Here is a 26,708-nt window from a genome sequence, read left to right on the forward strand (position 1 = left end):
GGTAGCGTATACAGGCAAGGTATAATAGGATGTTTAGGAATCAGCGCCTCTTTCAGTTTCAAATCGAGTTGTTTATTCAACACCGCCTGATCCAGTACCTGTAATAGTTCCTTCTGGAAACTCTCCGTAGGGTCGCGATCTAATTTGGTGTAAGTGAGAGTGCAGGACAGCTGTCGCAGCACTTCTTTAACATATTGTGATCGATCCTGTACAACCACACTCCCACCCTTGTCTGCTGGTCGTATTACGATTGAAGTGTCCTCGCTTAGTTTATTAAGGGCCATTCTTTCTTGAAATGTCAAGTTGTGATGTACTTGGCCTGGTGTGGCTAAGTAGCGGTTCACTGAATCGTTTATCAGACGACTATATGTCTTGAGCGACGGATTGGATGATACAGGATCAAATGTAGAAGTAGTATATTTCTGTATGATGTGATGTCTTGGTTCATGATCCTCATCCGTTGGCTTATTCTGAAAGAACTCTTTTAATCTCATCTTGCGGCTCATCTGATGTAGGTCGGTTTGCCATTCAAAAGGGTCATGGAAGTTGGTAGGAACAAAGGAAAGACCTTTGTTGAGTACAGACATCTCGGTAGTGGTTAAAGGACGTGATGATAGGTTGAAGATCAAGTTGTCTTCTTTGCTTTGTTTGCTTTTGTTGATCCTTTGGTTTTGTCGGCTCCTCCTTGTAGGCTTGGGCCAGGATCTGCTCTGGCCCTGGTGGTAGCCCCTAAAGGGGGACGCTGTGCCGACACTGAATCATCTGAATCTACCATGGCAAAATCACTGTCACTATTTGAAAGTTGAGATCCTTTGTCCGATCGACCCCTGCGTGATCTCTGCGATGGTCTCCCATATGCTCTATTCTGAAACTTCATTGTGTCTGTACCCGTTAGCCAGCGATACACTTGATGGTCTTCATAGTCATTGCGGACTGTTTGTAGCTTAGATTTTTTAAATTTCAACAGGTCACGTTTATGATTCTCCACCTGTTGAGTTAATTTAGCCCATGTCGCGGCATATCCAGGGTCAGACAATGTTTCCATTTGGGATGTATTCAATGCATCGATCTTAGCTCTAGTGGTTGAAAGCTCCCGACCTGACTCCTCTATAACGAGGAGCATCAGATCGAAGCTGCATTTATTGAGCACAGCGATCCATCTACGACAAAAGTCCGGATTCGTTCTCCCTATGGTGGGAGCATTCCGGACACGGAATCCGCGGGGGATCATTTTTTGTCTGTAATAGTCAGACAGTGTAGAGCCATGTAGTAGATAGTCCGTCTCCCGCTTGCGTAGTCTGTATAACTGTTTGTATAAATCATCAATGCTGTCTTCTAAAGCCTCAGGGACACAATCCTCTGCAAATAAAATTCTTTCAGCCTGCGTTTTGTTAAAACTCAGAGTCTCCATGGTTTGTGAACCCAGGTTAGCAAAGGCAGTCACATCATGTCTGTTTTCATTTGCATCCTCCATGTTGCACTACTATGACTTAAAAGTGATGAGTAGAATGCCAATAAATCATGTGCAGGTAGGTGCCTTGATACTTGTGGGAATAAATCCCCACCAAATACAGTCCAGAAATAGATCCGGCACTCAAGTGGTCAAAAGAACAATGACCTGTGTGCCATTGCAAAATTCACACATCAACTGAAGTTCAGAATAATCCACATTCAGAACAGGCAAGGCACTCCAGGGTTTTTACAATGAGATAATTTTTATGTAAGCATGAAACTCAGTACATCACCGTAAGCACTTCATCATCAGAACAATGCTGCATTTCGGGCCCCGCAGGGTCCCTTCCTCAGGTAGGTGAAAGTGCTGTAAGAAAAGACAAACATGTACAAACGACACAAAGCACTTACCTAAATAGACTCACCCCGCTTGCATGTGCGGCTTCAGGACGGCGTGGTACTTCCGGTGGGCGACGGGCGCAGTCCCGGTGACATCATCCCCATGCGCGGTAACTATGGCAACCCGTATGCACCGCATACTACACAGCCGTTTGGAACGCATCATCCTTGCACTGGGAGGCTATTTGGAAAGAACAAACAAATCAAAGACAACATCACTTATAAAAAAGTACAAAGTAGTAACATATAATAAATATATACACAACATGAATATGAAGTCATATGATCAAGGGCGATAAATCAACCGTGTATAGACATGCATATATAGCAAAAAATAATCAATATTAAGGGGGAACTAAATGAAGAGACAGGCAAAAAGAGACTGTATAATGTATAATGCAGAAACTAAAAATAACTAAGAGACTCCAAATTAACCACAGACGCAGTAAACCAGTACTAAATGGACTAATCTAAAGAAATGACACAGTCAAATAGTGCGAAGGGCATTCCAATTAATCTTTTCATTTAAGCCAGATGGTTGTAGAGCATTAAGTTTCAGAATCCATCTTGCTTCTAATCTGTGTAGAGCCAGTATTCTATCACCACCCCTATGTAAGGGGGGAACATGATCAATAAGTTGATATTTTAAATCAGATAAAACATGGGCTTTAGCACAGAAATGCCTAGAGACCGGCTGATCATTAGACTTGCCGGCTAGTGCTTGATTAATATTAGAACGATGTAATGCCATTCTATCTCTCAAGGTGCGACTAGAAAGACCTACGTAAATTAATAAACAGGGGCAAATGATGCAATATCATTTGCCCCTGTTTATTAATTTACGTAGGTCTTTCTAGTCGCACCTTGAGAGATAGAATGGCATTACATCGTTCTAATATTAATCAAGCACTAGCCGGCAAGTCTAATGATCAGCCGGTCTCTAGGCATTTCTGTGCTAAAGCCCATGTTTTATCTGATTTAAAATATCAACTTATTGATCATGTTCCCCCCTTACATAGGGGTGGTGATAGAATACTGGCTCTACACAGATTAGAAGCAAGATGGATTCTGAAACTTAATGCTCTACAACCATCTGGCTTAAATGAAAAGATTAATTGGAATGCCCTTCGCACTATTTGACTGTGTCATTTCTTTAGATTAGTCCATTTAGTACTGGTTTACTGCGTCTGTGGTTAATTTGGAGTCTCTTAGTTATTTTTAGTTTCTGCATTATACATTATACAGTCTCTTTTTGCCTGTCTCTTCATTTAGTTCCCCCTTAATATTGATTATTTTTTGCTATATATGCATGTCTATACACGGTTGATTTATCGCCCTTGATCATATGACTTCATATTCATGTTGTGTATATATTTATTATATGTTACTACTTTGTACTTTTTTATAAGTGATGTTGTCTTTGATTTGTTTGTTCTTTCCAAATAGCCTCCCAGTGCAAGGATGATGCGTTCCAAACGGCTGTGTAGTATGCGGTGCATACGGGTTGCCATAGTTACCGCGCATGGGGATGATGTCACCGGGACTGCGCCCGTCGCCCACCGGAAGTACCACGCCGTCCTGAAGCCGCACATGCAAGCGGGGTGAGTCTATTTAGGTAAGTGCTTTGTGTCGTTTGTACATGTTTGTCTTTTCTTACAGCACTTTCACCTACCTGAGGAAGGGACCCTGCGGGGCCCGAAATGCAGCATTGTTCTGATGATGAAGTGCTTACGGTGATGTACTGAGTTTCATGCTTACATAAAAATTATCTCATTGTAAAAACCCTGGAGTGCCTTGCCTGTTCTGAATGTGGATTATTCTGAACTTCAGTTGATGTGTGAATTTTGCAATGGCACACAGGTCATTGTTCTTTTGACCACTTGAGTGCCGGATCTATTTCTGGACTGTATTTGGTGGGGATTTATTCCCACAAGTATCAAGGCACCTACCTGCACATGATTTATTGGCATTCTACTCATCACTTTTAAGTCATAGTAGTGCAACATGGAGGATGCAAATGAAAACAGACATGATGTGACTGCCTTTGCTAACCTGGGTTCACAAACCATGGAGACTCTGAGTTTTAACAAAACGCAGGCTGAAAGAATTTTATTTGCAGAGGATTGTGTCCCTGAGGCTTTAGAAGACAGCATTGATGATTTATACAAACAGTTATACAGACTACGCAAGCGGGAGACGGACTATCTACTACATGGCTCTACACTGTCTGACTATTACAGACAAAAAATGATCCCCCGCGGATTCCGTGTCCGGAATGCTCCCACCATAGGGAGAACGAATCCGGACTTTTGTCGTAGATGGATCGCTGTGCTCAATAAATGCAGCTTCGATCTGATGCTCCTCGTTATAGAGGAGTCAGGTCGGGAGCTTTCAACCACTAGAGCTAAGATCGATGCATTGAATACATCCCAAATGGAAACATTGTCTGACCCTGGATATGCCGCGACATGGGCTAAATTAACTCAACAGGTGGAGAATCATAAACGTGACCTGTTGAAATTTAAAAAATCTAAGCTACAAACAGTCCGCAATGACTATGAAGACCATCAAGTGTATCGCTGGCTAACGGGTACAGACACAATGAAGTTTCAGAATAGAGCATATGGGAGACCATCGCAGAGATCACGCAGGGGTCGATCGGACAAAGGATCTCAACTTTCAAATAGTGACAGTGATTTTGCCATGGTAGATTCAGATGATTCAGTGTCGGCACAGCGTCCCCCTTTAGGGGCTACCACCAGGGCCAGAGCAGATCCTGGCCCAAGCCTACAAGGAGGAGCCGACAAAACCAAAGGATCAACAAAAGCAAACAAAGCAAAGAAGACAACTTGATCTTCAACCTATCATCACGTCCTTTAACCACTACCGAGATGTCTGTACTCAACAAAGGTCTTTCCTTTGTTCCTACCAACTTCCATGACCCTTTTGAATGGCAAACCGACCTACATCAGATGAGCCGCAAGATGAGATTAAAAGAGTTCTTTCAGAATAAGCCAACGGATGAGGATCATGAACCAAGACATCACATCATACAGAAATATACTACTTCTACATTTGATCCTGTATCATCCAATCCGTCGCTCAAGACATATAGTCGTCTGATAAACGATTCAGTGAACCGCTACTTAGCCACACCAGGCCAAGTACATCACAACTTGACATTTCAAGAAAGAATGGCCCTTAATAAACTAAGCGAGGACACTTCAATCGTAATACGACCAGCAGACAAGGGTGGGAGTGTGGTTGTACAGGATCGATCACAATATGTTAAAGAAGTGCTGCGACAGCTGTCCTGCACTCTCACTTACACCAAATTAGATCGCGACCCTACGGAGAGTTTCCAGAAGGAACTATTACAGGTACTGGATCAGGCGGTGTTGAATAAACAACTCGATTTGAAACTGAAAGAGGCGCTGATTCCTAAACATCCTATTATACCTTGCCTGTATACGCTACCTAAAGTTCACAAAAGCCTAGATAACCCTCCAGGTCGTCCCATCGTTTCGGCGAGGGGATCCTTATACCAACCAGTGGCTGAACTTTTGGATTCTATATTACAACCACACATCACCAAACGTGCGACATATCTGAAAGATACCTCCACCTTTTTGAGAAAAATTATGGTTTTGGAAGATTTACCTCCTGATACAGTACTATGTACCATGGATGTCTCCTCCTTATACACGTCGATTCCTCATGAAGCTGGCATTGAGGCCATGGAGTCGTTTATTTACAACTTGGAGGAAGACTTCAATTTCGACAAACCATTATTTTTACAGCTACTTAGGTTGATTCTCACTAAGAACTATTTTTTGTTTAATGGTAGTTTCTATCTTCAGTTGGCAGGCTGTGCCATGGGGAGTAGCGTGGCCCCGGCGTATGCCAACGTTTTTATGTTCCAACAAGAACAATCTTTATTTTTTGACAATCCTACCTTTTCACAGAAAATTCTATGGTTCATCAGATACATAGATGATTTATTCATTCTATGGAATGGGACCGGTACGTCATTCGAAATCATGATGAATAGCATCAATGCTCAACCAGGCCCAATTAAGTTCACATACCTTTATAGTACCAGTCAAATAGACTATCTGGATGTCACAGTCCATTTGAATGAAGGTAAATTGACCACCACGGTCTTCTACAAGTCGACTGATAGAAATTCGTTATTAGATGCGAGCAGTCACCATCCACCTGCATTGAAAAGAGGGCTGCCTCGCTCACAGATGCTTCGGGTGGCAAGAATTACGAGTGATCATGCACTTTTGGATGACGCACTACAAATAGTAGTGGAGAAATTTGCAAAGAGGGGCTATAATATGAGAGATCTAAATGAGACCAAATCAAATATTATGGACATGGATAGAGAGACCCTATTTCATTCACGATCTCAGGCAAATCCGGCTCAGCATAAATTTATCTGGTCGACTAAATATTCAACGGCTAGTCCCATTATTCCTCGGGCCACCAGAGCTCTCTGGCCTATTGTCAAGACGGACAAATCACTAGCCTGTTTTCATGACACACAAGTCATGACCAGTTATAGACGAGGACGGAACTTACGGGATCTTCTAGTTAAGACTGATATCACTGACTATTCACCCAAATTGGGCATCTTCGGCACCAGTAAAAAACCTGGCAGCTATCGTTGCCTATCCTGTACTACTTGTACAGCTTTGATACCGGGATCTGAGTTTGTCCACCCCTTAACTAAACAGAAATTTAAATTACAACACGTCATGACATGTACCACTCGTTTTATTATTTATTGTATCATTTGCCCCTGTTTATTAATTTACGTAGGTCTTTCTAGTCGCACCTTGAGAGATAGAATGGCATTACATCGTTCTAATATTAATCAAGCACTAGCCGGCAAGTCTAATGATCAGCCGGTCTCTAGGCATTTCTGTGCTAAAGCCCATGTTTTATCTGATTTAAAATATCAACTTATTGATCATGTTCCCCCCTTACATAGGGGTGGTGATAGAATACTGGCTCTACACAGATTAGAAGCAAGATGGATTCTGAAACTTAATGCTCTACAACCATCTGGCTTAAATGAAAAGATTAATTGGAATGCCCTTCGCACTATTTGACTGTGTCATTTCTTTAGATTAGTCCATTTAGTACTGGTTTACTGCGTCTGTGGTTAATTTGGAGTCTCTTAGTTATTTTTAGTTTCTGCATTATACATTATACAGTCTCTTTTTGCCTGTCTCTTCATTTAGTTCCCCCTTAATATTGATTATTTTTTGCTATATATGCATGTCTATACACGGTTGATTTATCGCCCTTGATCATATGACTTCATATTCATGTTGTGTATATATTTATTATATGTTACTACTTTGTACTTTTTTATAAGTGATGTTGTCTTTGATTTGTTTGTTCTTTCCAAATAGCCTCCCAGTGCAAGGATGATGCGTTCCAAACGGCTGTGTAGTATGCGGTGCATACGGGTTGCCATAGTTACCGCGCATGGGGATGATGTCACCGGGACTGCGCCCGTCGCCCACCGGAAGTACCACGCCGTCCTGAAGCCGCACATGCAAGCGGGGTGAGTCTATTTAGGTAAGTGCTTTGTGTCGTTTGTACATGTTTGTCTTTTCTTACAGCACTTTCACCTACCTGAGGAAGGGACCCTGCGGGGCCCGAAATGCAGCATTGTTCTGATGATGAAGTGCTTACGGTGATGTACTGAGTTTCATGCTTACATAAAAATTATCTCATTGTAAAAACCCTGGAGTGCCTTGCCTGTTCTGAATGTGGATTATTCTGAACTTCAGTTGATATGATATATATATATATATATATATATATATATATGATATATATATAAAAAAGCAGCTATAAGGGAAAACACTCATTGATAGTGGGATCCCTGTGTTATATAGCGCTCTGGTGTGTGCTGGCATACTCTCTCTCTGTCTCCCCAAAGGGCTTTGTGGGGTCCTGTCCTCTGTCAGAGCATTTCCTGTGTGTTTGCGGTGTGTCGGTACGGCTGTGTCGACATGTGTGATGAGGAGGCTTATGTGGAGGCGGAGCAAATGCCTGTAAACGTGATGTCACCCCCTGCGGGGTCGACACCTGAGTGGATGGTGCTGTGGAAGGACTTACGCGACAGTGTCGACTCCTTGCATAAAAGGTTTGACGACATACCTATTGTGGGACAGCCGGCTTCTCAGCCTGTGCCTGCCCAGGCGTCTCAAAAGCCATCAGGGGCTCTAAAACGCCCGCTACCTCAGATGGCTGACACAGATGTCGACACGGATACTGACTCCAGTGTCGACGACGATGAGACTAATGTAACTTCCAGTAGGGCCACACGTTACATAATTGAGGCAATGAAAAATGTGTTGCACATTTCTGATGTTACCCCCGGTACCACAAAAAAGGGTATAATGTTTGGAGAGAAAAAACTACCAGTAGCTTTTCCTCCATCTGAAGTGTGTGAAGAAGCGTGGGCTTCCCCTGATAAAAAGCTGGTAATTTCTAAGAGGTTACTAATGGCGTACCCTTTCCCGCCAGAGGATAGGTCACGCTGGGAAACATCCCCTAGGGTGGATAAAGCGCTCACACGCTTGTAAAAGAAGGTGACACTACCGTCTCCGGATACGGCCGCCCTGAAGGAATCTGCTGATAGAAAGCAGGAGGCTATCCTGAAATCTATATATACACACACAGGTGTTATACTGAGACCGGCTATTGCTTCAGCCTGGATGTGCAGTGCTGCTGCTGCGTGGTCAGATTCCCTGTCAGAAAATATAGATACCCTAGACAGGGACACTATATTGCTAAACGTAGAGCATATAAAAGACGCACTTTTATACATGAGGGATGCACAGAGGGATATTTGCCGGCTGGCATCCAAAATTAGTGCAATGTCCATTTCTGCCAGGAGAGGGTTATGGACTTGGCAGTGGACAGGAGATGCAGATTCCAAACGACACATGGAAGTTTTGCCTTATAAGGGTGAGGAATTGTTCGGGGATGGTCTCTCGGACCTCGTTTCCACAGCAACAGCTGGGAAGTCTACATTTTTACCCCATGTTCCCTCACAACCAGAGAAAGCACCGTAATATCAGGTACAGTCCTTTCGGCCCAATAGGGGCAAGCGGGTTAAAGGCGCGTCCTTTCTGCCCAGAGGCAGAGGTAGGGGAAAGAAGCTGCAGCATACAGCCAGTTCCCAGGAGCAAAAGTCCTCCCCCGCTTCCTCTAAGTCCACAGCATGACGCTGGGGCTTCACAGGCGGAGCCAGGTACGGTGGGGGCCCGTCTCAAAAACTTCAGCAATCAGTGGGCTTGCTCACGGGTGTATCCCTGGATCTTTCAAGTAGTATCTCAGGGGTACAAGCTGGAATTCGAGACGTCTTCCCCCCCCCCCCCCCCCCCCCCCCCTGCCGTTGCCTCAAATCTGCCTTGCCAACAACTCCCTCAGGCAGGGAGGCAGTGATAGAGGCAATTCACAAGCTGTATTCCCAGCAGGTGATAGTAAATGTGCCCCTACTTCAACAAGGACGGGGTTACTATTCCACAATGTTTGTGGTACCGAAACCGGACGGTTCGGTGAGACCCATTTTAAATTTGAAATCCTTGAACACATATATAAAAAAATTCAAGTTCAAGATGGAATCGCTCAGGGCGGTTATTGCAAGCCTGGACGAGGGGGATTACATGGTATCACTGGACATCAAGGATGCTTACCTGCATGTCCCCATTTACCATCCTCACCAGGAGTACCTCAGATTTGTGGTACAGGATTGTCATTACCAATTCCAGACGTTGCCGTTCGGTCTATCCACGGCTCCGAGGGTCTTTACCAAGGTAATGGCCGAAATGATGATACTCCTTCGAAAGAAGGGAGTTTTAATTATCCCGTACTTGGACGATCTCCTGATAAAGGCGAGGTCCAGAGAGCAGTTGTTGGTCGGGGTAGCACTATCTCGGGAAGTGCTACAACAGCACGGCTGGATTCTAAACATTCCAAAGTCACAGCTGGTCCCTACGACACGTCTACTGTTCCTGGGGATGGTTCTGGACACAGAACAGAAAAAAAGTGTTTCTCCCGGAGGAGAAGGCCAAGGAGCGGTCATCTCTAGTCAGAGGCCTCCTAAAATCAAAACGGGTGTCGGTGCATCACTGCACGCGGATCCTGGGAAAAATGGTAGCTTCCTACGAAGCGATTCCATTCGGCAGGTTTCATGCAAGAACCTTTCAGTGGGACCTGTTGGACAAGTGGTCCGGATCGCATCTTCAGATGCATCGACTGATAACCCTGTCTCCAAGGACAAGGGTTTCTCTGCTGTGGTGGCTGCAGAGTGCTCATCTTCAAGAGGGCCGCAGATTCGGCATACAGGACTGGGTCCTGGTGACCACGGATGCCAGCCTTCGAGGCTGGGGGGCAGTCACACAGGGAAGAAACTTCCAAGGACTATGGTCAAGTCAGGAGACTTCCCTGCACATAAATATTCTGGAACTAAGGGCCATTTACAATGCCCTAAGTCAGGCAAAACCCCTGCTTCAAAACCATCCGGTACTGATCCAGTCAGACAACATCACGGCGGTCGCCCATGTAAACCGACAGGGCGGCATGAGAAGCAGGACGGCAATGGCAGAAGCCACAAGGATTCTCCGATGGGCGGAAAATCACGTGTTAGCACTGTCAGCAGTGTTCATTCCGGGAGTGGACAACTGGGAAGCAGACTTCCTCAGCAGGCACGACCTCCACCCGGGAGAGTGGGGACTTCATCCAGAAGTCTTCCAAATGATTGTAAACCGTTGGGAAAGGCCACAGGTGGACATGATGGCGTCCCGCCTAAACAAAAAGCTAGAAAAGTATTGCGCCAGGTCAAGAGACCCGCAGGCGATAGCTGTGGACGCTCTAGTGACACCGTGGGTGTACCGGTCGGTTTATGTGTTCCCTCCTCTTCCTCTCATACCAAAGGTACTGAGGATAATACGGAGAAGAGGAGTAAGAACTATACTCATTGTTCCGGATTGGCCAAGAAGAGCTTGGTACCCGGAACTTCAAGAAATGATCTCAGAGGACCCATGGCCTCTACCGCTCAGACAAGACCTGCTGCTGCAGGGGCCCTGTCTGTTCCAAGACTTACCGCGGCTGCGTTTGACGGCATGGCGGTTGAACACCGGATCCTGAAGGAAAAGGGCATTCCGGAAGAAGTCATTCCTACGCTGATTAAGGCTAGGAAAGAAGTAACCGCAAACCATTATCACTGCATATGGCGAAAATATGTTGCGTGGTGTGAGGCCAGGAAGGCTCCAACGGAGGAATTTCAGCTGGGCCGTTTCCTGCACTTCCTACAGTCAGGGGTGACTGGGCCTTAAATTGGGTTCCATTAAGGTCCAGATTTCGGCTCTATCGATTTTCTTCCAGAGAGAACTGGCTTCACTACCTGAAGTTCAGACTTTTGTTAAGGGAGTGCTGCATATTCAGCCCCCTTTTGTGGCACCTTGGGATCTCAACGTGGTGTTGGATTTCCTAAAGTCACATTGGTTTGAGCCACTGAAAACCGTGGATTTGAAATATCTCACGTGGAAAGTGGTCATGTTGTTGGCCTTGGCTTCGGCCAGGCTTGTATCAGAATTGGCAGCTTTGTCATGTAAAAGCCCTTATCTGATTTTCCATATGGATAGGGCAGAATTGAGGACTCGTCCCCAGTTTCTCCCTAAAGTGGTATCAGCGTTTCATCTGAACCAACCTATTGTGGTGCCTGCGGCTACAAAAGACTTGGAGGCTTCCAAGTTGTTGGACGTAGTCAGGGCCCTGAAAATATGTTTCCAGAACAGCTGGAGTCAGAAAGACTGACTCGCTATTTATCCTGTATGCGCCCAACAAGTTGGGTGCACCTGCTTCAAAGCAGACTATTGCTCGCTGGATCTGTAGTACGATTTCAGCTTGCACATTCTGCGGCTGGACTGCCGCATCCTAAATCGGTGAAAGCCCATTCCACGAGGAAGGTGGGCTCTTCTTGGGCGGCTGCCCGAGGGGTCTCGGCTCTTCAACTTTGCAGAGCAGCTACTTGGTCGGGGTCAAACACGTTTGCTAAATTCTACAAGTTTGACACCCTGGCTGAGGAGGACCTAGAGTTTGCCCATTCGGTGCTGCAGAGTAATCCGCACTCTCCCGCCCGTTTGGGAGCTTTGGTATAATCCCCATGGTCCTTACGGAGTCCCAGCATCCACTTAGGACATCAGAGAAAATAAGAATTTACTCACCGGTAATTCTATTTCTCGTAGTCCGTAGTGGATGCTGGGCGCCCATCCCAAGTGCGGATTGTCTGCAATACTTGTATATAGTTATTGCTTAACTAAAGGGTTATTGTTGAGCCATCTGTTGAGAGGCTCAGTTGTTATCATACTGTTAACTGGGTATTGTATCACGAGTTATACGGTGTGATTGGTGTGGCTGGTATGAGTCTTACCCGGGATTCAAAATCCTTCCTTCTTGTGTCAGCTCTTCCGGGCACAGTATCCTAACTGAAGTCTGGAGGAGGGTCATTGTGGGAGGAGCCAGTGCACACCAGTTAGACATAAAGCTTTCTTTATAGTTGTGCCCAGTCTCCTGCGGAGCCGCTATTCCCCATGGTCCTTACGGAGTCCCAGCATCCACTACGGACTACGAGAAATAGAATTACCGGTGAGTAAATTCTTATTATTATTAACCAACTGTATATGGACAGTTATTTAGAAACATACTATGATTTATCTGTGAAACCATACACCATATAAGAGTTATCACCATATCACGTATATTTGGTTGTAAACAACCCAAGGGTACTCACAGACAACACTATTTTTACCTAGACAAACAAAACTAGTAGCCAGGACTGAGCGCTACACTACGATTTAAATATTTCTGCAGTTGGTAGTCTGGTCGCCTACAAGTGTCAGCAGCTCGTCCACACACTAAGATCTCAGTGCGCGGATAACCCAATAATAAGTACTCTGCTAACATCACCTGCTGCTTCTTTATCTTTCTTTATCATCCACTAGGGGTCACTGGAGTACTCTTGGGGATATGGACGGGCTTCCGTAGGAACAGCACTGAATATTTAAATTTAGAACACTCCACCCCTCCATATCCCCGAGTACCTCTCCGTGTTTTTTCTGTGCTCGAAGTAGTAACAGCTATTGTGGCTGAGTCCACACTTACTTTGAATTTTATTTTTATTTTTATTTTTTCTATTTTATGTATCCCTTTCCCCCTTCCAAAAGGCAGGGTCAGGGATAGTGCAGCTGCTGATAGCAGCAGGGGCGTGTCGGGCCTCTCTGAAAGAGCTCCCTCACAGCCACACACACACACTTCCTGCAGGCTGGCCGGCGCTTACTAAGAAGCCCCGTCGGAGCCTCATTACAGACAACTATTGCAGGTATGTGAGGAATGAGAACGGGGCGGTCAGCTTCCGCTGCCGTCCCGACGAGGGGAGAAGGCGCTGGTGTTCTTTCTGACTGCGGCTGCAGCAGCGCCGGCCGCCGGGTAACGCTCAGCTGCTGGCCGCCGGGTAACGCTCAGCTGCTGGCCGCCGGGTAATGCTGGCCGCCGGGTCTCCGCTCCAGCGCTTCTTACATGCTCCGGCCGCCGCTACAGGCCATCTGCTCCCCGCGTCTGGTCCGCCGCTTCTCCCAATGCTCCGGCCGCCGCTTGTATCCGCTGGGGGCCGTAGTCATAGCGCTAAGCTCCCAGTTTATCAGATGCCCGGCCCGCACTGCACGCTACGGAGCAGCTGCGAGGGGGGGGGGGAGAAGGGACAGCAGCAGGCTGTTGAATGCCACACATTTATATATATATAATATATAATGAGGCTTTTGCTGGCAGGGAGACTGTGTATAACATCAGTATGGAATGCACTGTGATTATGTGTATAAGCATGGCAGCCATTAACCATGCTTCCTGTGGCAGCCATTAATCATGCTTCCTGTGTCTTCCTGCTGTGATTCCAGAACGTTCCAGTACTACAGCTCTACTCCACCGGAGGCGCAGGGGTGTTAGTGGGAATTTGGGATCACATTTCATACTACTGGCCACGTGTACTGCACTTGGCCAGATTTATATACAGAGACACCTTACTGCTATTTTACTGAGTCGTGCAGGTGTCTGTTTTTTGTGTATTGTATTGTCTGTCGCCATAATGAGTAAGGCACCAGCAAAAACTAAAAAGCATAATTGCAAAGTCTGTAACAGTGTATTACCGGATGGATCTACCACATGTACAGTATGTTTTGTGAATTCGGTTCAGAATACCATTTCTGCTCCTGTTTTACAACCAATTTCCTCACCGGACCCTCCGTGGGGTATGTTAGTAAATGTACTGGATAGGTTACAATCAGAATTGACCGCCGCTCGTCAGGAGCGGGAAACGGTAAGATCTGAGTCTAGGGTGAGACCGCCAGAACTACCGGAGGCATCTCAGTCTTGCGCAAGGTCCAAATCCATTTTGGGTAAACGGGATAACTTTCATATGTCTTATGATTTTCCAGTGTCTGCTATGTTGCATTCTGACGATTCCATGCCAGACCTCACGGAACAAGATGAGGGTGAGGAGGGCGAAGTGGAGTCAGATGGCGAGGATGTTAACAGTTCCGGCATTGATGATCTCATCAGAGCGGTACGTCAGTCTCTGAGGTTTCCTGAAGCTGAGCAGCCTCTCACAAATGATCAGGTCGTATTTACTAAACGACGGAAGACGCCAATAAGTTTTCCTGTGTCGGATTCTCTAAATCAGATGTTAGTAGAAACACGACAGAATCCAGATAAACGGTTTTCTATACCTCGCAGATTTAAGTCTAGTTACCCGTTTCCAGACTCGGTAACGTGTACATGGGAGAATCCACCAATAGTTGATTCGTCAGTGTCCAAGCTTACCAAGAAATTAACCATACCAGTACCATCAGCTACTACGCTTAAAGATCCTTCAGATCGCAAGATAGAAACTATGCTAAAATCCATGTATGTAGCAGCAGGTGTGATGCTAAGACCTGGATTGGTTGGCATTTGGGTCACTAAGGCGCTCATAATATGGCTTACAGAACTCAAATCTGCTTTACATGACGAAAACCTGATAATTCTTGTAAATCAAATGATTGAGGCTGTAGAGTATCTCTGTACAGCATCTACTGACGTCTGTCAGCTCACTTCTCGTATTTCATCGTCGCTAATTACGGCACGAAGAGCACTCTACCTGCGTACTTATCAGGCGGAGGCAGAGGTCAAACGAAGTATAGAGGCGTTGCCTTACGATGGAAAGAAGTTGTTTGGTCCAGAATTGGACGCATGGATTGCGGAGGCTACGGGAGGTAAGTCTGTTTTCTTACCATTGCCTCCACCGGTTCCAAGAAGAAGGTACGCTGGACCTTCGTTCAAATCCTTTAGACCTCAGCCCTTTCGAGGACGTGGCAGAGGATCAGCCACGCCTGCTAGACGTGGTCGCGGACGTGGTTTCCATCAAACCAACACAACTCGCCAAGACGCTAAGGTTACCGACAAGCCAGTGGCATGACGGCCTACCAGCCCATCTCGGTTCTCCAATTGTGGGAGCACGCCTTCAGACGTTCCATGTGGCGTGGTTCCACACATCCGCGGATGGCTGGATCCGCAATTTAGTGTTAAAAGGTTACAAAATAGAGTTCGACTGTCTTCCGCCTCTGCGGTTTTTCAAGACAGGATTGCCTCTGTCGGACGACAAGAGGAGGGTTTTGCAAATTGCCATTCAGTCCCTACTGGATTCGGCAGTGTTGATTCCGGTCCCTGTACACCAACAGGGTCAGGGTTATTATTCAAGTCTGTTTGTGGTCCCGAAGCCGGATGGCTCAGTCAGACCAATATTGAACTTAAAGGGGCTCAATCAGTACGTAACTTACTACAGATTCAAGATGGAGTCTCTACGTTCGGTGATTGCGGGTTTAGAGGCAAAGGAATTTATGATTGCGCTAGACCTCAAGGATGCGTACTTACACATTCCAATTTGGCAGCCTCATCAGAAATTCTTACGGTTTGCAATATGCCAGAACCATTACCAGTTTCAGGCTCTACCGTTTGGTCTGTCATCAGCGCCACGGGTATTCACCAAAGTGATGTCTGTGATGATAGCTCACCTCAGATCCCTGGGAGTGACAATAGTTCCGTATTTAGACGATCTGCTCATCAAAGCTCCGTCTCAACAGATACTTCTCCAACATGCGCTGCTAACATACAATGTACTGGTTCACCACGGTTGGATTGTCAACTTTAAGAAATCACATCTAATTCCGTCTCAACGCCTTCAGTTCCTAGGTATGATTCTCGATACGGTCAATCAAATAATTTACCTACCACAGCAGAAAGTACAAATGCTACGCCATCTAGTACAATTAGTGCTCAAGCCACGCACAGTGTCGGTACACTTGTGCATTCGCCTCTTAGGCACAATGGTGGCAGCTTTCGAGGCGCTTCAATTCGGAAGATTTCACTCTCGTCCATTTCAACTGAATGTGCTTGCCCAGTGGTCGGGCTCGCATCTGCAGATTCACCACAGGGTGAGGTTGTCACCAACAGCAAGAGTATCTCTGCTCTGGTGGCTCAAGGAACACCATTTAACCGCAGGAAGACGGTTCGGAGGTTGGAATTGGATAATTCTAACTACGGACGCCAGTCTCAGAGGTTGGGGAGCGGTAATTCAAAATTGTCAGCTCCAGGGTCTCTGGGCGGATCACGAGAAATTGCTGTCTATAAATGTTCTAGAACTCCGCGCAATTTACAATGCGCTACGACAAGCAGTGCACGTGCTTCGCTCTCAGCCTGTCCAAGTGCAGTCGGACAATGCGACGGCGGTCGCATACATCAACAAACAAGGAGGAACGAGAAGCCGCATGGCAATGCGGGAAGTAGCTCGAATCCTCAATTGGGCGGAATGCCACCAGGTGATATTGTCGGCAGTGTTCATTCCGGGAGTGGACAACTGGGAAGCGGATTATCTCAGTCGTCGGGATTTTCATCCAGGCGAATGGGCATTAAATCCAGAAGTGTTTCGCATGTTGGTTCAGCGATGGGGTTATCCTCAGGTGGACCTGATGGCGTCTCGACACAATCACCAGACATTCCAGTATGTGTCCAGAACAAGAGATCCACAGGCAGTGGCGGTGGATGCTCTCACGGTCGAGTGGCCGTACAGTCTTGTGTATCTGTTTCCACCGTTTCCGTTGCTCCCTCTGGTGCTAAAACGAATCAAAAGAGAGACGGTCACAGTCATACTAGTGGCGCCTCATTGGCCTCGGAGAGCTTGGTACTCGGATCTCCGAGGATTACTCGCAGACGATCCTTGGCCGCTCCCGCTACGTCCAGACCTGTTACAACAGGGTCCATTCCTTTACCCCGATTTAGCGCGGCTGCGTTTGACGGGGTGGCTGTTGAGACCGCCCTCTTAAGAAGAGAGGGCATTCCAGATTCAGTTATACCAACCATGTTACGAGCTAGGAAGCCAGTTACGGCAGCTCATTATTACAGAATATGGCGTGCCTATATAGGTTGGTGTGAAGCTCGGAAATTTCCGACATCGGCTTTCAAGTTATGCCGCCTCTTGTTGTTTCTACAAACAGGGTTAGATGGAGGACTGCGTTTATCTACACTAAAGGTGCAGGTGTCTGCGTTGTCCATTTACTTTCAAAGACGATTGGCTCTATTGCCGTCTATACGCACTTTTCTCCAAGGTGTCCTCAGAGTACAGCCTCCATTCATTCCACCTACAGCGCCATGGGACTTGAATCTGGTTTTAGAGTTCTTACAGTCTTCATATTTTGAACCCTTACAGCAAGTGGATATAAAGTTTCTCACTTGGAAAACAATTTTTCTTCTAGCCTTAGCTTCGGCAAGGCGCGTTTCGGATTTGGGTGCATTGTCATGCAAGGCACCGTATTTGGTGTTTCATGATGACAGAGCGGAACTTCGTACGAATCCCGCCTTCTTACCAAAGGTAGTGTCATCTTTTCACATCAATCAACCAATAGTAGTTCCTGTGTTGACGGCACATTCTGGAACTCTGGATGTGGTACGCGCATTACGCGTTTATGTATCCCGAACGTCTTCAGTTCGTAAAACGGATACGTTGTTTGTTCTCTATGATGCTGCCAAGATGGGTTGGCCAGCGTCTAAACAAACTTTGTCCAGATGGATAAAACTGACCATACGTCAGGCTTACCTTCATGCTAGGTTACAACCGCCTACGTCAGTAACCGCTCATTCCACACGTTCTGTGGGAACTTCATGGGCAGCTGGTCGTGGGGCTTCTGCGACGCAGCTTTGCCGTGCGGCTACATGGTCTTCAGTGCACACGTTTGTGCGCTTTTACAAGTTTGATACGTTTGCGGCATCAGCATCTAGCTTTGGCCGCCTAGTGTTACAAGTGCCAAACAGCTCTCCCGCCCACGGGGGAAGCTTTGGTACGTCCCAAGAGTACTCCAGTGACCCCTAGTGGATGATAAAGAAAATAGGATTTTGGTACTTACCAGGTAAATCCTTTTCTTTGAATCCATAGGGGGCACTGGACGCCCACCCAGAGCAGTTTTACCTAGTTGTGGTTAGTTCTGAGGATCTTATGGTAACACACTTTCACCGACTGGTTCAAATTACAAGTGCTGGTTAGGGTGTCAACTGTTTAGTTGTCAGTAACGTTATGTGTTAACTTCGTTATTGTCAGTTATGTTATATGTAATACTCCATTGTCAACCTCTCTATAGTTCCTGTTCGGCTCAGTAAAAAACACTGAGAGGTACTCGGGGATATGGAGGGGTGGAGTGTTCTAAATTTAAATATTCAGTGCTGTTCCTACGGAAGCCCGTCCATATCCCCAAGAGTACTCCAGTGCCCCCTATGGATTCAAAGAAAAGGATTTACCTGGTAAGTACCAAAATCCTATTTTCTGGAATGATCCACACCACTGTCTTTCTTGCACTGTTATGCCATTTTATGTTAACTCTTGGATACTTGTACTACTCTAGTACACATATAATACAACACTGTGGAGTAGTTCACAAGCGCTACACATACCTAGTATTTGACTCCACATTGGCTAGCACCAACTACGTACACGGGGTGTTATTCATAGTTGTTAGCAAACAAAAAAGTTAGCAATTGCACTGCAGGTGGGGCAGATGTAACATGTACAGAGAGAGTTAGATTTGGGTGGAGTGCTTAAATGGAAATCTAAATTGCAGTGTAAAAATAAAGCAGCCAGTATTTACCATGCACAGAGACAATATAACCCACTCGAATCTAAGGGGTATATTCAATTGAAGTGTGATCCATTCTGACATTCATTTGTCGGAATGGATCCGACCTGGGCTATTCAATGGACATTTCAATTCGACTTTTAAAAAAGTCGAATTGAGATGCGGGAGGGGAGACGGGGGAGAGCCGCGGGCAGACCGACCCCCCCCCCCCCCCCCTCTCCTCCCCCTCCCCTCCCCCAGTCTCTCCTCTCTCACAGCCGTCGCTCCACGTCCCACCTGTCACAGCTGCCGCTCCCCCTCTCCCCGTTCCTCCCCCCTCACAACTGCCTCTCTCCCACTCTCACAGCCGCCGCTCACGGCAGCGTCCACCCGGCTCCAGCAAGCGACGTCTCGCTTGCTGGAGCCAAGTGGATGCTGCCGTGAGCGGCGGCTGTGACAACCTCCCCCGCCTCTGCTCTCCCCGTCTCCGGCGCTGCTCTCCCCATCTTACTCGACTTTTTTTAAAGTCGAACTGAGAGAGGTTTTGGCCCCGTTTTCGACACAAGCACGTAGATCGGCAGCTATTCCGCCGATCCACATGCTTTTCGACAAGTCGAATTCATCGACTTGTCAAAAAAATTGGGGTTATATTGAATAGGTCGAATCACGATTCGACCTTAAAAAGTCGAAAACTGCCGTCTTTTTGACAGACGGCAGCTTTCGACTTAAATTGAATATACCCCTAAATCTCTCCACGTTACATCTGCCCCACCTGCAGTGCAACATGGTTTTGCCCAATTGCTATTTTTTTTTTTTTTTTTGGCTTATAACTCTGAATACCCCCCACTATCTCCTATCTACCACATATGTGGGAAGGAGCAGATCACAACACCACCCTGGGGATGTGCCTAGGGCATCTAAGGAACAAACCACCCACCTCTAACAACCTCACATGCCTTCAGTGCAGTTTTAAACTGGTCATAGTGGACAAATGTGCCAATAGTGGAACATGGCCCTAAAATTTGCAGTTATTTATTTGCACCTGCAGTATTAATACAGCTGGTTTAGTTACGTTGGATTATGTCTGCTAAATTCATTGTAAACCTTCCTCCGCTTACTGTGGTTCAATACTTAAGAGAAATTTTCCAATAGCAATTTTATTAGACATAAAGGGACCCCACAGCTAAAATATGCTAAGCCAGAGAGATGGTTAGAAACCACTGTACTGTTCTGAAGGAAGATTAATCATACCCACAATCATAGAAATTGCGTGATATTCCGATTTCAATAAATCAGGGGAGCACAAAAAAACTGATCTTTCTTTGCAGAGTCCCCTTTTTTTTTTTTTTTAGAGAGAGAAGTGCAATTATTTTATCCTGTTCACTGTGTTACAGTCCGTTATGTAGGATGCATTACTGTTAGAGTATTTCCCCAGCATAATTTGTCTGTGAAGCTCTGATCCAAGGAAAGGACAGATGATAAAGAAGCAGGACTAGGGTAATTGCTGCAAGAAAGTTTAGAATTAATAGTGTGCAAAATGTAGGCAGTTCTAAAGAATATGATCAGAAGTGCTCATTTTTATAATTTCACAAATTAACCTTATTTATCCTATATTTCTTGTTGTTCAGTGATTGCACAGACATCGATTCAGGATTACTTGCTATTGAGAATTGAACAATGGAAGTCATGCATAAATTCAATGAGCTGGACTGTAACCGTTGCGGTTTCCATGGAAGTGACTATAAAAGTGTACAAATTCACATGGGAACCATTCATCCAGAATTCTGTGAAGAAATTGATACAGCTGGTTTAGGAAAACTAGTATTTTACCAGAAAAGTGCAAGATTGTTCCATTGTCACAGATGCTTTTTCACAAGCAAGATGTTCTCCAGTGTGTACTATCATATTTTAGATCGGCATGCAGCACCTGACAAATGGAGCAGTGTAACAAAACCTATGGTAGAGCCTAAATCAGAAGCCGTTTCAGTAGCGGGGTCTGATAAGAATGATTCAGAAAGCGTGATAAGTGAAGATGAGAAATCTATAGATGAGCAGGATCAGAAGGACAAGTTACATGAAGTTGTAAAATCTGAAGAAAATGACACACTCACATCTTGGCCAGAGAAAATGCCAAGTCAGGATAACCAAGGTTTTTCAGATAGTGAATTTAAAAGCCGCAGCTTAGAGAAAGCAAGTGTAGTGTCCCCAGAGGCCAAAGAATCTAGTAGTGACCCTGATTTACCGGAGTCTGAATCAAGCAGTAATATTAGCAAAGCAAACTCTGTGCAGGCCAAAGTTGGTATGGAGTTTTCTGATGATGCAGCATCATCGCCATCTAAAGACATACCAGAATTCTCTGATGAAGATGAAGAGCCTGCTTTACCTGGGGGCATACCACATTTTTCTGAAGATGAAGAAACTGTAACTCCGACAAAGCATGTAGTTGAGTCACCAGATGCTCAAATGTTAGCTGACCAGTCTAGGGGGATTGAGGACATATCTGAGGATGAGATGCCACCTGATGAAATTACAGATAATGTAAGTGAAGATGACAGAGCTCTAGCTCAATCAAAGGAGCCTGAAGATTCATCTGAGGAAGAGGAGGCACTTGCCCCAGTTAAAGAAATGATGGAGTTTTCTGAGGATGAAGAGGAGGATACTCCTGTATTGCCAAAGGATATCATGGAGTTTTCAGAAGATGAGGAAGAAGAACCTACTAATTTACCAAAAAATATTGTAGATTTTTCAGAAGAAGAAGAGACTACAAATGTATCTAAAAATATGGATTTGTCAGAAGAAGATGAAACCACAAACGCAACTAAAAATATAATGGAGTTTTCAGAAGAGGAAGAAACTCCAGGTTTGTCAAAGGATATTATGGAGTTTTCAGAAGATGAGGACACTCCAGCAATGCCAAAGAGCATTATGGAGTTTTCAGAAGAGGAGGACATTTCTCCTCAGTCCAAAAATATGCCCAAATATTTAGAGGGTAACTCTACTCCAACTCAATCAAAAGACTCTGAATATGTAGAAGAGGCAGATGCTTCTACAATAAAGGGAACATCTCCAATTTCAGAAGAAGATGGAATTGCTGATGAGGGGACATCTATTCCTTCAAAGGAAACAATAGATTCATCTAAAGGGGTCTTGCAGTTGTCAGAGTATGCTAGTAATCAAGATGGACCTGATCCTCTAGGCTCTGGAGACCTTTCTCTAAGTGCACCAGATGCCCTGGATGCATTAGATGATAAAGATGCCTTTCTCAAAGATGAAGAAATATTGAAGCATGTTAAACGTGTAAAAGGCAGGTTTCATTGTTTGTTGTGCGATTGTCGACCTTTAAAAAGACGTCCTATTTTGCATCATTTGATCACCAGACATAATATGCCAAGTCCTTTCGTATGCAAAACATGTGGGAAGACCTTTGTGATGGAGACCCATCTGAAAAACCATCTTTCTTCTCACACCAAAGGTTTATTTAAATGTCACAGATGTAATTTCCAGACTGACCATGCAAGGGGTTTCAAGAAACACCAAACACATTGTGAAAGCCGTCACAAAGACGATCCCAATAAATCCGTTTTGGATTTCCAGGAGGATGACAACGAAGGAGACTGACTCTCTTTGCCATCTTTATTTAAGCTACAATATGTGCTCCTTATTATGATGTAGAGAAGTTGTTTTTTTTTTTTATTTCTTCCTAGAGACTTGTGGTATCGTTTTTTCTTTTTTTTTTGGGGGGGGGGGGGGGGGGGGGTTTATAAATGTCATGCAAGTGTTTTGAAAACCGCTTTAAGACTCCTTACACAACTGAAATTCTTTTAATTGATTGAATGGAAAAAGTAATGAAAGTAGTGAAATTATCATAAGAAAGTGGTTTCTGTATTAATGTTTTTTAGTAGTTACCATATTTTCTCTTGAGGTAAGACTTCAGACTTTTTTAAGAAAATATCTGAAAAAAGCAAAGCGTTATCACAATGCGTTTGAGGCATATCTATTTGCCTAAAGTGTGCCTGTGAACCAATATACAAGGTCGGGCATACATTCTCGTATTAGTTCAGTGTGTGATGCTAGCGGAGACCGGTACATTTTAGATATGTTGTTACTAACCTGTTTCTGTGTGAAATCGATCAGTGGAGTTGCTTGTTAAAATAATACAGCTTTTTTTATTTGCCCATTAGTGATAGTTGTAATCTAATATAAACCTTGTGGAAGCATATGTTTTATAGTGTCACATCCCTTGTGAATACAAACCTATTTTTAGTTTGAAGAATTTTCTATTTGGAGTGTTAAGTTGTAACTTCTGTTTTTGTTGATACAGTATTTATTTGATATTTTATTGTTTGCAATACTAACATAGTATTTTGTGTTTGGAAATACCTGAAACCTGTTTTGTGTCTTAAGGAAATTATTTTTGTAAACTCAGTTTCTACATAATATAATTGTTTTCCTAAATGTGATTTGTATGACGTAAAGTTATTGTTATTTAATATACTGCTCTGGCTTTTGTTTCCTTTAATATTAACAATTTGTAAGATTATTATTATGTTCTTAGAAGACCTATCTCGTATGCAATTGGTTTGAGTGCATACAGTGGATCCGGTCCAAGAAAATGACCTTTCTAAGGCAGTAACTTAGTTCAGATTCCTCATTTGTTTAGAAGATGAGTCATTCCATTGTAACTTATTTGGACAGTTATATATTAATTTGGAGTTAAAGCTGACCGAGAGTAAATGACCATTGAAAAGAAAAAAAAAAAAAAACTAAAAATTGTCTTAAAAAGAAAAAGCAGTAACTGGCATAAAAAAAAAATATATCGCTGATCTTTTTCCAAAAAAGATTTATTTATTTTTTCCCCTGTCTCCAAACTTCAATTTGGCCTTGTATTTGGTATCCAGCAGTACTTGGTCCCTTTATGGTATCAAAAATTGCTGTGGCAAGTTCATATATTTTATAAATTCATGATTTCTGGCACAGTAATTGTCTATCGAAAAATATGTTCATGCAAATATTAATCTATTGTTAGGATAGGGGACCTATTAATTTTCATATTTTACAACCATGTGATCCATTTGTAACATTTTGCAATGGGGAGGCCTTGAGGTACCAATATTCCTTTTTTTTTTTTTTTGTTCTTGATGTGTCTTGTACAACTTTTATCTTAGGTTACTGCCTGTATTCTTGCTTGGATTGTACTGAATCATTACATGTAATGTACTTGATATGTGTTTGGTTTGGTATGGTTTTAGTTAATCACCCTACCACTTCATATTTCTTAAGCCAGGTACATACTATATGTGTGTACCTCGCAGCATCACGCACAATGGATCCCGGTAGCGGGGCAGGTATTGGCAAGTGCATACACACTTGCTGACAGGGACGTGAGGTGAGGTAAATGGCTCAGGAGGCACTGGCTAGTACCAGAACCTGATTTACACACAATGTGAGCCAATGGGTGCATGTGGGCATTATACACAGGTGCAGCACTATATACTGCTGCAAATTTGGGGAGTTTTGATCAGAGATGTGTGAAAAGGGTAGGCACCTCACGTGCCATAGACTTTCTGCTCCAGAGTTTTGCCCATAAAGATGATGATTAGAATAATACAAAGAAGATGTTTATAATATACTCTATTTTTCTCTAACGTCCTAGTGGATGCTGGGACTCCGTCAGGACCATGGGGATAGCGGGCTCCGCAGGAGACAGGGCACATCTAAAAAAGCTTTTAGGTCACATGGTGCGTACTGGCTCCTCCCCCTATGACCCTCCTCCAAGCCTCAGTTAGGTTTTTGTGCCCGTCCGAGAGGGTGCAATCTAGGTGGCTCTCCTAAAGAGCTGTTTAGAAAAGTTTTTTTTTAGGTTTCAATCTCAGTGATTCCTGCTGGCAACAGGATCACTGCATCGAGGGACTTAGGGGAGAGATTTCCAACTCACCTGCGTGCAGGATGGATTGGAGTCTTAGGCTACTGGACACTTAGCTCCAGAGGGAGTTGGAACACAGGTCAGCCTGGGGTTCGTCCCGGAGCCGCGCCGCCGATCCCCCTTACAGACGCTGAAGAGACGGCAGAACGGAGGTCCGGAAAGCAGGCGGCAGAAGACTCCTCAGTCTTCTTGAAGGTAGCGCACAGCACGGCAGCTGTGCGCCATTGTTGTCACACGGCTCACTGACTCAGTCACGGAGGGTGCAGGGCGCTGCTGGGGGCGCCCTGGGCAACAATATAATTACCTTTAGTGGCAAAATAAATACATCACATATAGCCATTAAGGCTATATGTATGTATTTTAACCCAGGCCAGTTTCTTAAAAACCGGGGAAAAGCCCGCCGAAAAAGGGGCGGAGCTTATTCTCCTCAGCACTCAGCGCCATTTTCCTGCTCAGCTCCGCTGGTGAGGAAGGCTCCCAGGTCTCTCCCCTGCACTGCACTACAGAAACAGGGTAACAAAGAGAAGGGGGGCATAAATTGGCGATATTTATATATTAAGAGCGCATATATAGTAAACACCTTCTAGGGTTGTTTATATACATTTATAGCGCTTTTGGTGTGTGCTGGCAAACTCTCCCTCTGTCTCCCCAAAGGGCTAGGGGGTCCTGTCTTCGATTAGAGCATTCCCTGTGTGGCTGCTGTGTGTCGGTACGTGTGTGTCGACATGTATGAGGACGATGTTGGTGTGGAGGCAGAGCAATTGCCGATGATGGTAATGTCACCCCCTAGGGAGTCGACACCGGAATGGATGGCTTTAGTTATGGAATTACGTGATAATGTCAGCAAATTACAAAAGTCAGTTGACGAAATAAGACGCCCGGCTAACCAGTTAGTACCGGTTCAGGCGTCTCAGACACCGTCAGGGGCTGTAAAACGTCCTTTACCTCAGTCAGTCGACACGGGTACCGACACAGATGAATCTAGTGTCGACGGTGAAGAAACAAACGTATTTTCCAATAGGGCCACACGTTATATGATCACGGCAATGAAGGAGGCTTTGCAGATCTCTGATACTGCTGGTACCTCAAAAAGGGGTATTATGTGGGGGGTGAAAAAACTACCTGTATTTTTTCCAGAATCGGAGGAATTGAATGACGTGTGTGATGAAGCGTGGGTTAACCCCGATAGAAAACTGCTAATTTCCAAGAAGTTATTGGCATTATACCCTTTCCCACCAGAGGTTAGGGCGCGCTGGGAAACACCCCCTAGGGTGCATAAGGCGCTCACACGTTTATCAAAGCAAGTGGCGTTGCCGTCTCCTGATACGGCCGCCCTCAAGGATCCAGCAGATAGGAGGCTGGAAACTACACTGAAGAGTATATACACACATACTGGTGTTATACTGCGACCGGCAATAGCCTCAGCCTGGATGTGCAGTGCTGGGGTAGTGTGGTTGGATTCTCTGACTGAAAATATTGATACCCTGGATAGGGACAGTATTTTATTGACTCTAGAGCAATTAAAGGATGCTTTCCTTTTATATGCGAGATGCTCAGAGGGATGTTTGTACTCTAGCATCAAGAGTAAGCGCGATGTCCATATCTGCCAGAAGAAGTTTATGGACGCGACAGTGGTCAGGTGATGCGGATTCCAAGAGGCATATGGAAGTATTGCCATATAAAGGAGAGGAATTGTTTGGGGTCGGTCTTTC

At 44.9% G+C, this 26,708-nt stretch overlaps 1 protein-coding gene across 2 annotated transcripts in view; it reads left to right on the forward strand.

Moving 5' to 3' along the window:
* CHAMP1 (chromosome alignment maintaining phosphoprotein 1) overlaps positions 1-22,810 on the forward strand; it is a 31,244-nt gene extending 8,434 nt beyond the window's left edge. For both annotated transcript variants that reach the window (XM_063953399.1, XM_063953400.1), the window contains exon 2: positions 20,702-22,810. In XM_063953399.1, the coding sequence (XP_063809469.1) occupies positions 20,751-22,691 (1,941 nt within the window). In that variant the 5' untranslated portion in view covers positions 20,702-20,750 and the 3' untranslated portion in view covers positions 22,692-22,810. The remainder of the gene's footprint in view (positions 1-20,701) is intronic.
* Positions 22,811-26,708: the final 3,898 nt, after the last annotated feature.

Source organism: Pseudophryne corroboree, chromosome 2, assembly GCF_028390025.1.
Source record: "Pseudophryne corroboree isolate aPseCor3 chromosome 2, aPseCor3.hap2, whole genome shotgun sequence".
NCBI classification, from domain to species: domain Eukaryota; kingdom Metazoa; phylum Chordata; class Amphibia; order Anura; family Myobatrachidae; genus Pseudophryne; species Pseudophryne corroboree.